We start from the raw sequence: 13440 nt of genomic DNA, 5'->3' as shown, positions 1-13440 counted from the left end.
AATCCTCAATCGTACCAACCGTGCCTGCAGGGAGACGGGAGCTGGGGCTCCAAAAATCCCAAACAAAGATGCTTTACGCGATCCCTGCAAAATTCACCCCCAGCCCCGCTGCTGAGCAAACCTGGCTGGGGGAAGCTCTGGGATCCCGGAGCATCCCAAGAAACCCGAGGGTTGGGGTTTATCCCCATCCCTCCCACCCAGGGGGATTTTTCTGATCCTCCCGAGAGCAGGACCAGCCGGCGGGGGTATGGGCGGTGGTGTCTGGCATCATTTCGCAGCGGGGCTGATTTTCTCCAGAGGGGAGAACAGGGTATCTATGCAGTAGATATTCTGAATAGTAGAAAGTGCAGGATATCTATGCAATCTGAAAAACCCCGCAGTGTACGTGCGAACACCCCCGCACCAGCACAGCCGCGCACACCGGCGTGCAGCGCGATTCCGCACTCGCCGAAGAAAGGAAAAACCATCTAATAACCCCAAAGGAAAAAAAAATAAAAACCCCATCCAATAACCTGAGCAGCAAAAGAAGGAAAGTTGTGCGTGTCCCTGCTCGCCGGGAGGGCGCAGGGTGCCCACCAGTTGATTTTACACCCTGCCTTGCGCCTTCTCCGGCTTTTCTTGATTTATTTGATTTATTTTCGGCAACAAGGAATAAACAGGTAATGCCGGAGCCCAGCGAAGCGGAGGGAACGGGCGGGATGAGGGATGCGCCGCATTTTCTGCTTTCCCTCTTTCCCCCCATCTCCCTCCCTGGAAGTTTCTTGGCGACATGAAACGAGGAGGAAAAATCCAAATAAAAGGCGGTGGGGAGGACGAGCGGGGAGGCAGCGCTCCGCTGTTGAAGGGTCGGTATTTAACGGGATTTAACGCGGAGCTCGGCATCACTTCCAGGCGTGCATCCCCTCCCTGCCCTGACCAGGGAGCTCAAATCCCGAATTCCCGGCTCGGAGCGCGGAGGCACCGCGGGCGCGCAGCGCGGCGCAGCCGGGTGGGATGCGCGCGGCGTTATTTATACAGAATTTTTAAATTTTCTTTTAAACCTCATTTCTTGAAACCGCCAAGAAAAGGTCGCCGGAGGAGTTGGCCGCTAAATATTAAAAAAAAAAAAAAAAGCAAGAAAGAAAGAAAAAAAAAAAAACCCCTAAAAAGAGCGGCAGGCATGCGCACTGCGCGGATGCCATATTGGAATGAGTCTGCCGCGGGTGCGGGCGCAGGCACGGCTGGGCTCCGCTCCGCGCAGCACCGCGCACGGGAAAAACGGGGAAAACACCCCAAAATAAGCCAAACTCACACAGGTAAGGCACCGCGGCCGGCAGCCACCCCTCCCAAGCGCTGCCGGCTGGTATTTCCCTTTATTTTATATATCTGGTTTGGCACCGCTTGGGTGGAGAGAGTCGCTTTCCCCCCTTTCGAAGATATATTTAAAATTTTTTTCTAATTTTAAATTTTTAATTTTTTTATTTTTTTAAGCGTGAGAGGGGGGTGTGGGCATTTCCCCGCCGTGTTTCCCAGAGGCTGAGGCGGCGGTGGAGTTGTGGAAGTGTTGGGTGCCGGGGCTGAGCCCCCGGCCGGGACCGGCGCTCGGAGCGCGGCTGCCGCTCCCCGCGGGCTCCGCGCTCCCCTCGCCCGCATCGCGGGGCTGCTCCTCTTCTCTTTTACATCGCATTTTGGATGCTCTCATCTCCTTCTCCCCCTCCCCTTTTTTCCCCCCTCCCATCCCTTTTTTTTCCTTTCTCTCTTTTTTCCCCTTTCTTTTTTTCTGTTATTCCCTTTTCTCATCTTTCTTTCCCTTATTTATTTTTAAATTTTTTTTTTAAAGTTATGCCTGTCGTTTTCCTCCTTTCCTGCCAAACGCTCGTGCGACCTCCTTTCGGATTTGCCAGGCTGATGCACATCTCTCGGAAAGAGTTATTTTGGGTATGCGGGTGGGTTTCTTCTGAGTCTGCCGGGGAAAAGGAAGGGGGGAAAAAAAAACTACTGCAGGAGGCGAGAAGGAAGGGAAAAAAAAAAAAAAAGAGAAGAGAAGAAAGCAGTCAGCTATGCCAAAATGTACAACCCTGATCTAGACGTATTTTCCCGAACTGCGGTAAATGAATATTTATAAAGCTTGTTCAACATGGCGGGTTAAGGTGTCTTCAAAAAAAAAACTGCAAATAAACATTTTGAGAGGAGGAAAAGAGGGAAGGCGGGGTGCCAGGCGTTTGGCTCAACTCTCTTTTGTCGGAGAGGTGCGCTGGTGGATGCGCTGCGGAGGGATGAGGATGCGATCCCGGTTCGGGAAAAGTGCCGGGGCATTTCTGTGTGCTGGGAAGGGACGAGTGCACTTGGAACCGCGGCCGGATTTGCCTTTGAATGCCAAAATCGCAGGCGTGCCGTGAGAGAGAAAAAAGAACAAAAAAAGAATAAAATGCGGGGGGAGACAGCGCTGATTTTTTTTTGCATTAGCAGTAGACGTGTGGTGGGATGAGATGTCCTGTTGGAGCTGTCAAACCTTCCTGGGCGCCGTCAGATGGGGATGTCTGGGTGGTTTTTTTGTTTTTGGCTTTTTACATGTTTTTTGTTAAGCAAAACCGCTGTGGAATCGCTGCACGCGGAAATTCTGGGCAGTGCGAGCTGCATCTTCTGCACAGAGACCCCAAAACCCCGGGGAGGCGAATCGCAGCTTCTGCAGAGCAAGGGAAGGAGTTGGCACAGAGTTCTCCGCGAGTTGTTCGTGCCCTTCCCGGCTGCCTTTTCCAAGTGTGTTTTCCAGGGGAGTGGAGGAGTGAGGCAGGGAAAACTTCCCCGGTTCCGAGCAGGATTTGATGCTGCTGCTCTGGGGTTGTTCCAGCGTGGATGTGGGATGTTCACTTTGGGGCATCAGTGTTTTGGGGTGTGGGAGGTGATGGGATGCTCCAGCGTGGCAGGATGTGTGGATGGAGGAGGCAGGGAGAATGCAGGAGTGGCTGGAGAGCTGATGTGCTGCTCATTTATTTATTTCCCTGTGCCTCATTTATTTCCCTGTGCCCCTTGGACATGCTCCCCAGAATCTCGCCGTGGTTTTGTTTAGCAGGGCTGGTTGGCAGTGCTGTGTGCACACCTTGTCGTGCAGGGTGAGCTTTCCCGTTGCAGAAGGGCTCTGATCCATCAACCCACCCATTTCCCCTTTTTCCAGCCCTGCCAGGACCACTCTGGCTCAGGGATCCAGCAAACATTGCAGGGTATGGTGGTGGGGAGGGGGCGGAGGAGAAGATGGGGGTGAAGTTGTGATTTCTCATCAAAATAGCAGAAAAGGGCATTAATTGTAAGCAGAGAGGCTTGGAAGGCAGTTATCAAACTGTGGTGGGATTTGGGTGGCAAAATCCAAGAGCTTCAGTGGGATTTTGTTTGCAATGGGATGGGATGGAGCCATTGCAGAATGGGAAAGTATCTTCCCTCTCTGCCCCCCTGCATCTCCCCATGCCCAACTTTGCTGTTCCTTGGACAGGACAGTTTCTAAAATCAGTTTGTGCCCCTGGTGCTCTGGGGAAGGAAGTGTGGTAGCAAACAGAGAAGCAGCTTCCCCTGGTTGTGTGATGGGGACATGGAGATGGAAGGGATTTGGAAAGGTCTCCAGAGATCCCTCTGAAGGTGGGACAAACCTTCTCCAAGGAGTTTCTTCCTGCTGTGGCAGAGAAGGGTACTGGCCAGGATTTAGTGCAATTTGTTTTTCCTCTCTAGAAGGCTTTGGATGAAAACAAATTTTATTTTCTTTGCTACTGGCAAAGTAAGAGCAGGTGAGGCAGGTTCTTTCTCCAGGGTTGGGATTGTTGCCTGGGTGAGCAGGGATGGAAGGAGCTTTTTTCCTCCTTTTTTTTTTTTTTTTTCCTCTCTCCAACAGATTATTTATGAAAGGGAAGAAAATATCCTCACAAGTCTAATAACTTCAGTGCTTGTAAAGGATTAGGTCCTAATAACTTCTGTGATAAGATGGAGGCTTGGTGTAATCTGTTACTAAGTGAAAAATCTAAAAGCCATTTGAATAAATGCAGCAAAGAGCTATTGAGAGATTGGTACCTTGTACACAGCAAGGAAATACCTTTTTAGTGATTTTTAAGGGGTGCACAGAGTAGTGGGACAGTAAATACTTTATAAGCAAGACAGTATAATATCAGTTCTATATTGAGAAAACATTTGCAAATACTCAACAGATGTTACATGTGGCAGAGGTGGAGAGTGTGTTTTGCACAGATGTAAGAACATCTGTAGAAGACAGTATACAGTTATATAGCAGTGATTATGAGTGATAATTGGCTGGACAGACAGTTGATGTTTTAATGAAGCATTTATTAAAACTTTTTATGGAAGTGTTACTAGAAATAGGCTAAACACCACAACTGCCAACACTTTAGACTGGGGATGCTTTTCCCCACTCTTGGCTTGTGCTGTGCTGAGCTGCTGTGTTTTGGGTCACTGTTTCTGGCCTTTCAGAGCTATGGGATGCTGGTCTGAGCTGGGTGAGGGGATGTGATGCTAACCTTGCTGAAGGACAGGACATGGTAGAGAAGGGGCCACCTTGTTTCTCCAGCAGGTTTTGGGGAGAAATTCTTGGCTGTGAGGGTGGTGAGACCTTGGCACAGGGTGCCCAGAGGAGCTGTGGCTGCCCCTGGATCCCTGGAAGTGTCCAGGGCCAGGCTGGATGGGGCTCTGAGCCACCTGGGACAGTGGAAAATGTCCCCACCCTTGGCAGGAGACTGGAATGAAATTATCTTTAAGGTCCCTGAAGCCCAAACCAAACCATTCTGTGTGTCTGTGAGTCTTCAGGGACATTTCACTGGTTAAATTCATGTTGGTGTGGGGTAAGCAGAGGCATGGAGAGCATGTGAGGAGGTTCACAGGGATGGTGATGGTTGAAGGAGGTGGCTTGTCCTTGACTGTGTCCAAATGATAAAGTAAAGGAGTTGTGAAAAACTTCAAAACTTAAAGTAGAGGAGCCAGAGGTGTGTTCATGAGGGTTCACAGAAAAAAAATCAATGTGGTGATCACAGGGTTCGTGTTTTAGATGACCTGAAGGTGTCAGAAGTATTGTATTACTATGAATATTGATGCAGAGTCTATCAGCTGCTGCTGCAGGGTCCTCAGTGCTGAAAATGAAATGCTGTTCATAATAGTGAAGCCACCTGCAAATTTGAGTTTATTCTGTCATTGTAACATCTGGTCCCTAGGAGCAAGGCTTTTTTTAGGATTAGAGTAGCTGATGGTACCTTGTCAATATTTAAAACTCATCATTTGAAATTGTTGATCTTTGCATGACAGACCCTGATGAAACCTGTCAAATCCATCATACAGGTTTTTTTTTGCCAAAAGATTTCTCTTTCCTTTATTTTCTGTCTTGGGGTATGACTCTTACAGTGGTTAAAAATGTTTTGGTTGCAAAATAAGGAAATACAGAATTAAGAGCAAAGACTTCTCCACTGACATTTAAAAAACTCCTGAAAAAGTTTATTTTGAGATTGGCCTTTTGTAACAAAGCATTCTTGTGAAGGCTGATTTGGAAAATGTCTTCACAGATACACCCATTTTTATGAATCAGAAGTGTTGATCTAAAATAAAATAGTAATAGAAAGAAAAAAAAGTCTAAAACCAAGCAGTTCTTGACAGCTGACCCAGAGATCAATTCTGAGTAGGTGTGAGGCTTAAAAAAAGTATGTGCAGAATCCTTGCTATTTTTACTCCCAATTCCTGCTTTCATGACTAATACTCTTAGCATCACTAGGTGGCTTGTGCAAAGGAGCTGTCTTTTCCTGGATAAATGAATATAAGTTAATTAAAGAGTCTTGTTTTTATTTGCTTGGCAAGGAAGTGGAATTCCCTCCTAAAATCCAGGAGGTGACATTCTGCCTGTCCCTGCTGAGTGGGAGATCAGACAGGACAACCACAGGCTGAGGATCCCTGAAGTCTAAAGGGTTGTAAGTCCCTTTTGGGTAGAAAGCCATAGCTCTCCTAGGTGCATCAAAAATGCATCTTTAAAGAAAGTTCAGGAAAAAGCAAAAATTAACTGGTTCTTGGAAGGTGTTTCAAGTGTGGGAGCTCAGTGCAAATGTGGGATCAGGCTCCAGGATGCTTTGTTGGGATGGTGGTGAGGCATTAAACCTGGATGTTTTGCAGCAAAAGGGAATCTGATTTGTTTTACCTTGAAAAAATGGGGTGGAATTAGCCCTGTAAACGTGACTTGTAGGACTCAAGGAGCTGAAATGTCTTGTGCAGTTTGGTTCTGGATAGACTTTGGCAGGGCTCTGCTGGCTGCCCTCACATGTGCTTGGCGAAGGGAAGGGTCCTCCTCTTCCTGCTGTTGTGCTGAGAGATGGTTTTGAGGGCTGGATCTTTTTAAAATTTTTCTTTTTTTGGCAGGTCCTGCCAGTCAGTGAAGCTGCTTCTGGATGTAAAGCACTGACAGGGTTGTAAGTGTGTGTAGGACTAAGCCCAAGTGCTGATCAGCTGTGCTGTTCAAATGAGCCAAACAGTGCCAAGATCTAAAATGTCTTTTTTTTCCTAAAAAGTGTTGGAATCAGATGGCAGATGTTTCCTGAATTCTGGTTTGCGTCTTATATTTTTTTTTTTTAAGCAGGTCTGACTGCTGCAAAGACACAGAAGGCAGAACTGATTGCCCTGGACAATGGGAGTTTGGTTGATGAGGGACGTGTGAATTGGGCTCTAAATTAAGTCCGTGAAAACAGTGTTTTGTGTTTCCTGCTGGGTGACTTCTGTGGCTGGGCTGATTGTTCCCACTCAGGGGGTCTGACTGATTAATTTGGTCCATGTGGATGCTGTTTTGAGGTGACAAGCATCACATGGTGGGGGTTGGAACTCCCTGATCTTTAGGGTCCTTTCCAGCCCATGCCACTCTGTTCTGTGATTTTTGCCTTTGTGTCTCAGGATGATAAAGCAGCTCTGTGTCTCCAAGTCACCCATCTCAAAGGCTTCTTGGTTTCAGCTGTTTCAAACACAGAGGTGGGAGAAGGCAGAGTGTTGCACATGGTTGTTGCGCTGCTTCTTCCTTGCAGTTCTTTTTCCTGCTATAAAGGGCATCAAGGACATTGTCCCAATCTTCTCCATGGCCCTGGTTCAGCTGAGAGCTTTAGAAGATACCCAAATTTAAATATACCGTATTTCTAGTTGGTGTATGCTGGGTGCTTAGCGTGTGTAGAAGTGTTTCACCAAAGTGGGGGGCAGCATCATGGAAATTGAGTCATGAAGAAGGTGGCAGGCACCTGTTAGGTGACAGAAGAGCTGGGAACAGGAGAGATTATTATGTGGAGACCCCCCTCTCCTTGGGACCCTTGCTTTGTGGGGTTCACAGGGCAGTGGCAGGAGTACAGGTTGGGCAGCAATGGCCCCTTGTCCCTGCTTATAAAATGTCAAACTCACTCAGGAGAAGAAAAAGTGGCTGAGAAATTGCTTTAATTTTTGAGGTCTGATTTAGTCCTCTGAGAAGTTTGTGGCAGGTTTTGGCTTGAAGTCCCTCTCTAGGTCCTTAAGTTTTATTTGCACACAGCTGAAAGGATGATGTGTACCCAAGCCTGGGTGTCTGCCTGTCTTCTCTCTCTCTTTTTATTTTAATAGTGCAGGGCTTTTTGCTGTAAATAAGTTAAGAGTCTCTAATTAGGTTTATTTTACTTTCAGTTATCTTATCTTAGTACCATTTATCTCTGTGTGTATCCCTGTATCACACTCTGAGGAGTGTGCCAGGTAGGAAGGAGGAGAAAATTGCTTTGTGGAGCAGGTTTGTCTCTGTTGGCATCAGAAGTGTGAAGCTTTTGGCACCAGTGCAAGAAGAGAGGAGAGCAAGGACCTGCTGAGTTACAGGGGCTGCTACCACCTTGCAAATCCCTTCTCCACCTGTGTCTTCAGAGAAGTTTGGTTCCTGTCTTTCTCTGGCTTTCAGATGGACAATCCAGACCATCCCTGCTCTGGTGGTTCCCTGATTTACTGTTTTTACACGTTTTCCTTCCAGGCTTATTCATTTATTTTCTGCTGCTGCACAAATGTTGATTTTAAGAATAGGAAGATGAGCCCTGTGAGTGGCTGAGCAGGGAGCTGGAAGGGATCTTGGGCTGACCATCCCTTACCTCAGGGCAGGATTAGCTCTACCAACATCACTTTCTGAATGGATTAGCATCCTAACTCCTCCAAAAAGCAGAGTTCTGTGCCCTTCCCACAGTGTATCCCTCTCCTTCACCAGATTCTTTGTGATTTCTTCTCCTGCCCAAATTGTGTCCCTTCCTTACAGTTCAATCCAAGCTGCTTTCTTCAATCCACCAAGAACATGGAAAACAGATTATATTCTTTCCCCATTCAGCTGTTTTTTATGTATTTGAATATTGTGAACATTCCTGGTTCTCCAGAGTACGTGGGATTTGTTTCTTCCACCCCAGAGTACAACACAGAGCTGTTCAAAGCAGTAAATTTCCCTTATTAAAATCCTGTGGGGTCTTCAATATGAAAGAGAAATTGTCAGTTGATGTAAGTGAAAACATTTGGCGAGGGGAAGCTCTCAAATAAATAATAAAAAAACCCTCACAGGAATTTGGAAGAAAAGGTTCTTAAAAGGTTTCCAACTGGTACTTTGTCTGAGAGGAGAGACAGGCCCTTTTTCTGGGAGGTGAAACTGTTGCTTGATGTGTTCAATAGCCCTTTTGAATGAGCTTCCACTGCATTGTGCAGATGCTCAGGGATGTAAATATTGTGGCAGGCTACCACTAGCAGTACATCCTGGATCATTCCCACAGGGATGAGATGCCTTCATCCTGCTCCATGAGCAGGACCAGCACCATGTGGGATCTGAGCATCTCCCTCACCTCTGCAAGGTGTCCCTGCCCGTGGCAGCAGGGCTGGAGCCAGATGATCTTTATGGCATCTTCCAACCCAGACCATTCCATGACTGATTCAGCTGGGAAATTTGGATATTTAAAACATGAGCAGGTGCTGTGCAAGGACAGGAACCCCCTGAGGGATGTTCATCTCATCTGAATTTCAGGTGTCTGACGTAGACCACTTCAGTCTTCCTTTGGATGTGATGTTTCTTGGCTTGGTTTAGGCTGGGTGTTTGGGAAAGGTTCTTCCCCCAGAGGGTGGCTGGGTGCTAAACAGGCTCCCCAGGGAATTGGTGACAGCACTGAGCCTCACAGAGACCATGAAATGTTTGCACAACAGGCATGTGAGGTTGTTGTAGGGCCAGGAGTTGGGCTGGGGGGGATTTTGGTGGGTCCTTTCCAGCCCTGGACACCCTGTGATGCTCTGACCCTGCTGCCCCTCTCAGGTGTCACCCTTCTGAGGGGTGGGACCATCTCCAGTCAATGTCTGTGGCTGGGTTTTGGAGGGGCCAAAATCAATCCCAGATCACTGGTAAGCAGCAGAATTTATTTTCCCACCGTTCAGGACTCAGCATTCCATTGGTTCACTATTCAGGCAGGAGGTTTCAGGGATGCAGGATCTTTTTTGTCTCCCTTGTGCCAATCCAAGTGTGCATTGGAGGGAGAAAGTGAGTTTTTCAGGAGTAGCTTTAAGGAAGAGCCCTAAGGATGCTGGATTTGTGTGTGGGTAAGGGACCTCTCCCTACAGAGAATTACTCCAGAGGAAGAAAAAGCAGGGTGGAGCTGACAGGAGATGAGAACTGTACAACGGTGTGAGGAAGCCAATGCTGTGCTTGTACAATATTGGTACAGATGACAAGGCAGCACACTGGAGATAAAGGCAGGGCTGAGACTGACAGCCGTGGGAAGAAGGAAATAAAAGAGATTCTTTATTATATTGCCTGACTTTTCCTGCCTGTGAGTTAAGAGCCTGGATCTGAATTAAATACCAAGGGAATGGGAGCTGCGTGGGGGGAAGAATTGGATCAGTCTGAAGCACCACTGTGCAGAAACAATGAGCAAGGGATCTGAAACCAGGGAATTTCCCCCCTCCCTGCTCTTTCAAATGCATTTCATAGGATTTTCCTTTGTGCTCCTGCCTGTAATGTCACCTTGAGTCTCTTTTGGTGCTATTTGCCATCACCTTGTTCCCAGGCTGGCAGAGTGGTTGTGGTCCTTGGTTTGGTTTGGAATTGGAGCACAGTGGTGTGTGCTGCTTGTGTAATGTTGATTGCAGGCCAGCCAGTGTGCTACTGTTAACAGTATGGCTGGGGACTCTGTTTGAAGTGTTAATTAGCAGCAATTAATAAGAAGTGAAAAATTAATACCCTTTGTCAGCTTTTTTGCTAGTTAGTTATATCAACACTAAAGCTCAGAGCTATTTTGAAGCTGGTGATTGCATAAGGGTTTGGTTTTGTTGTCACATGGTGTTGGGAAAATACTGAAATACTCTCCTACCATAACTGGTAAACTTGTTATTCCCAAAATAAACCAAGTAATGGCCTCTAATAGATCCAGTTCCCTTGGCATGTGGATGCTCTTGACATGATGTTTCAAAACCAGTAAATTGTCCATAGCTTAAGCAAAAAATACATTAAAGTAGAGTTAAAAAGCCCAGAAATGTTGATGATGTGCTGACTGTGCCTCAGAGATTCTGTATTTCCCCCTTCTGGTTGAGGTGGGCTCAAACCCAGTCCCAGATGGGGCCCCTGAGGGTGGGTCCAAGTTGGGTTGCAGATACCTCAGGCAGGTTCCTGCTGATTTGCCCATCCACTTTCCATTTCTGATGGGAAATTCCATGATCCAGAGGTTTCAGTCCCTCTTATAGGTCTGGTGGCAGATTTGTGGCTTGGCTGTGAGAAGAAAAAAAAAAGCAAATACTGTTGTTGTCTGATTGGGCACCTTCAGCTTTTTATCAGCTCATAACTTAGTTTTATCAGCATCATAGAGGCATCACAAGATTTAACTACTATACCAAGAGGATTATGTTTCTTCTTGGTATTTATATTGTTACCCCTGAGCTCTCTTTAAGATGATGGATTTGTTGTGTTTAAATTGAGCTCTCTCTTTCTCTCCATTCTTTGAATTTTTTTTTAGTAGACCCAGGTTATCTTCCATCCTTGTCTGGTCCCTGGCAAAAATTAAACAGTCACATCTACCCAAAGTTCAGCTTCAGCTCTCCCCAGTTCAGCTCCCCTCCTCTCCCATTTAACAAGCCTGATGTAAAGTCCTGGTACTTAGCTAATTTATTATTAATGCTATTTACAGAAGTGTCTCTATCAAATAAGTGTTTTTTATTTTTTTTTTTTACTTTCAGTAAACTGATTGCTTCTAGTTTCATGGTTAATTGAAACTTAATATACACTGGGGATGAGTGATGTGTATGTTCTGAGGTTAGCTGCACTCAGAATTCTTGGAGTCTATAATACACTTAATTCATTAGCAAGTCTCATGTCAACAAAGAATAGAGATGAAGTGCTGTAGTGGCAGAGGGAAAAGGGTCATATCTGTGGAGTGCTTAAAGTCTGCTGAGCAGTGTGAAGAGACCAAATAGCCATAATGCTCTGAGCTGGGTTATGATCTTCCTTTCCAAAAATACTTTATTCCTTTCATTAGCAGGATTCCTTTGGGGTGGGGAGCAAAAGTTTCTGACTTTGCCTGAAGAGCCTTCAGTGGGGGTTGAATCACCTGCCTTGGTAATTTGCTGCCACCAGTGATTTTTTTGTGAAACACCTGTGGGTTTTGCAGGTTTTAATTGCAGCTGTGACTTGCTCCAGCAGACATGTCCCACCATGGTCCAGTTAACAGATATCAGACACTTGATATGCTCCTCATCTTTTTCAATTCTAATATAACTGCTCACACACATCCATTTCTTCTTTTAAATTTCCATAGGAGTGGCCTTAAAACCTGGCAGTGAGAAATCCACAGCAGAACACTCTCCTCCTTTCTGTTTTATAACCATCATATCTAGTCTTCTAGAATATGCCTCCAGAGTAGTAAAAGTTGAAAAAATCCCATATATTTTTACAATCTTATTACATCCTGCTTTGCCTGGCCTCTGGCAAGTAAACTTCTTTCCTACTTTTAGTCACACATTTTGCAGAAGCATTTGGCACTGGTGCTGCCAGCACAGCCCTCTCTGTCATGCAGGATTTTGAGGCTTCTCTAATAAGCAGGACCAGTCCTCCCCATCAGATATTCTGGACACACACCTTCCCTACTGCCTGGCTTTGCTTTAGCATATCTTGTGTGAATAGCTGGTTCCCTCTGTGCCCATAACCCCCAGCTCCTGGTTTCTCTTTTTCAGTCCTCCTTTGACACCTCATAATTCATCAGCATCCCAGAGTTTTACTGAAAAGCTCACTTGGAGTTGTTTTTAATCTACTCCTAAAGGTGTATCTCGGGGTATTGCTTGTCTGGTGGCTCAGTGTGGCTGGAAATACAGTTCTCATTTAGTCTGATGTCTGATGCAGGATCTGCTCAGCCTGGGTTTTTCATTTATGTGTGTTTTTATTCCACTTTGAATTTACTATGGTCACTGCTTCTAGAAGAATCTCCTCTGTTAGCATAACCCAATTTAAAATGAGTTAGCATTTGCTACCCTGCATGTTAAAACTGATGCAGTTACCTTAGGTCAGTCCTCATTCAATAAACAGTTGCACTATTTCATGAAGATAACTGCATTTTGCAGGCTCAGTTTTATTTTCTAGAGTTACTCCAGTCTCTTTCTCGTGAGTATTTCAGCTTCAGTGTTTGCTCTGTTCATTATCACAGATCTCCCCCTTTGGAAGTTTGGATATTTATGGAGTGAGATACATCTCACATGGTGTTAGCCATCAAAAAGCTGGAAATCAAGGGCTGGAATGGCTGGAAGATGGTGGAGATGTTTTTTTTAGCTTGGATTGTGCTGCCTTGTGGGCTCATCCTTCTCTCTGTGTTGGTGGCATTGGGAGCTGGAGGAAACTTTGAGATGTGAAGCCTCTGGGTGCTGTTTATTACCTTATTATCTGTTGTCATTATTTTTGCTGTTGCTGTTCTGATATAATTGCCACTAAGGTCCTTTAGTGTGGTTTTCAGCCACCCCCAGCTTCAGCTTGGAGACAAGAGCAGGATGGAAGGGTCACCATCAGAGAGTCATGGAATGTTTAGGCTGGAAAAGATGTTTAAGATTTTTCGTGAAAACCATCGGGAAAGGCTGAGGGAATGGGGTGGTGTAGATAGAACAAATCACTCACTGCTGTTTTTTATTTCTCCTTGCAGGTTGTCCTCCTTGCTGCAGGATGAATTAGGAAGGCAAAGCCTTTTCCTCTGAGCCATGGAGACGAGGGCATCCTTCATTGCCAGCATGAGAGAGACCCAGCACCTGTCCCCAGAGAAGGATCCCAGCCCTGCCAATGGTGATGGGGAGCAGTTTGATTCAGGTGGGCTCCCCTCCACCCCTCCCTTGTCACTGCTGCAGCTCCTCACAGGTAGAGCTGGGATCCAGGGAGCTGTTGGGAATGGTTGCACAGCTCCAAGCCCTTTTTTGGGTCTTAGGGATTGGCCTGTGCCCTGTGGTTGATGGGAA

At 46.2% G+C, this 13440-nt stretch overlaps 1 protein-coding gene across 2 annotated transcripts in view; it reads left to right on the top strand.

Moving 5' to 3' along the window:
• The first annotated feature begins 508 nt into the window (after positions 1–508).
• The window catches only part of SFMBT2 (Scm like with four mbt domains 2), a 105108-nt gene continuing 92176 nt past the window's right edge, over positions 509–13440 (top strand). The window contains exons 1-2 of one of the 2 annotated variants that reach the window (XM_033057826.1): positions 509–659; positions 13134–13294. In XM_033057826.1, coding sequence (XP_032913717.1) covers positions 13189–13294 — 106 coding nt within the window. In that variant the 5' untranslated portion in view covers positions 509–659; positions 13134–13188. Of the gene's footprint in view, positions 660–1189; positions 1296–13133; positions 13295–13440 lie in introns of those variants that run through there. The other variant, XM_033057825.1, reaches the window with a different exon arrangement.

This window comes from Catharus ustulatus, chromosome 4, assembly GCF_009819885.2.
Source record: "Catharus ustulatus isolate bCatUst1 chromosome 4, bCatUst1.pri.v2, whole genome shotgun sequence".
Lineage (NCBI taxonomy): Eukaryota > Metazoa > Chordata > Aves > Passeriformes > Turdidae > Catharus > Catharus ustulatus.
Note: the sequence above shows the minus strand (reverse complement) of the source record. Positions and strands in the feature narration are given on the sequence as shown.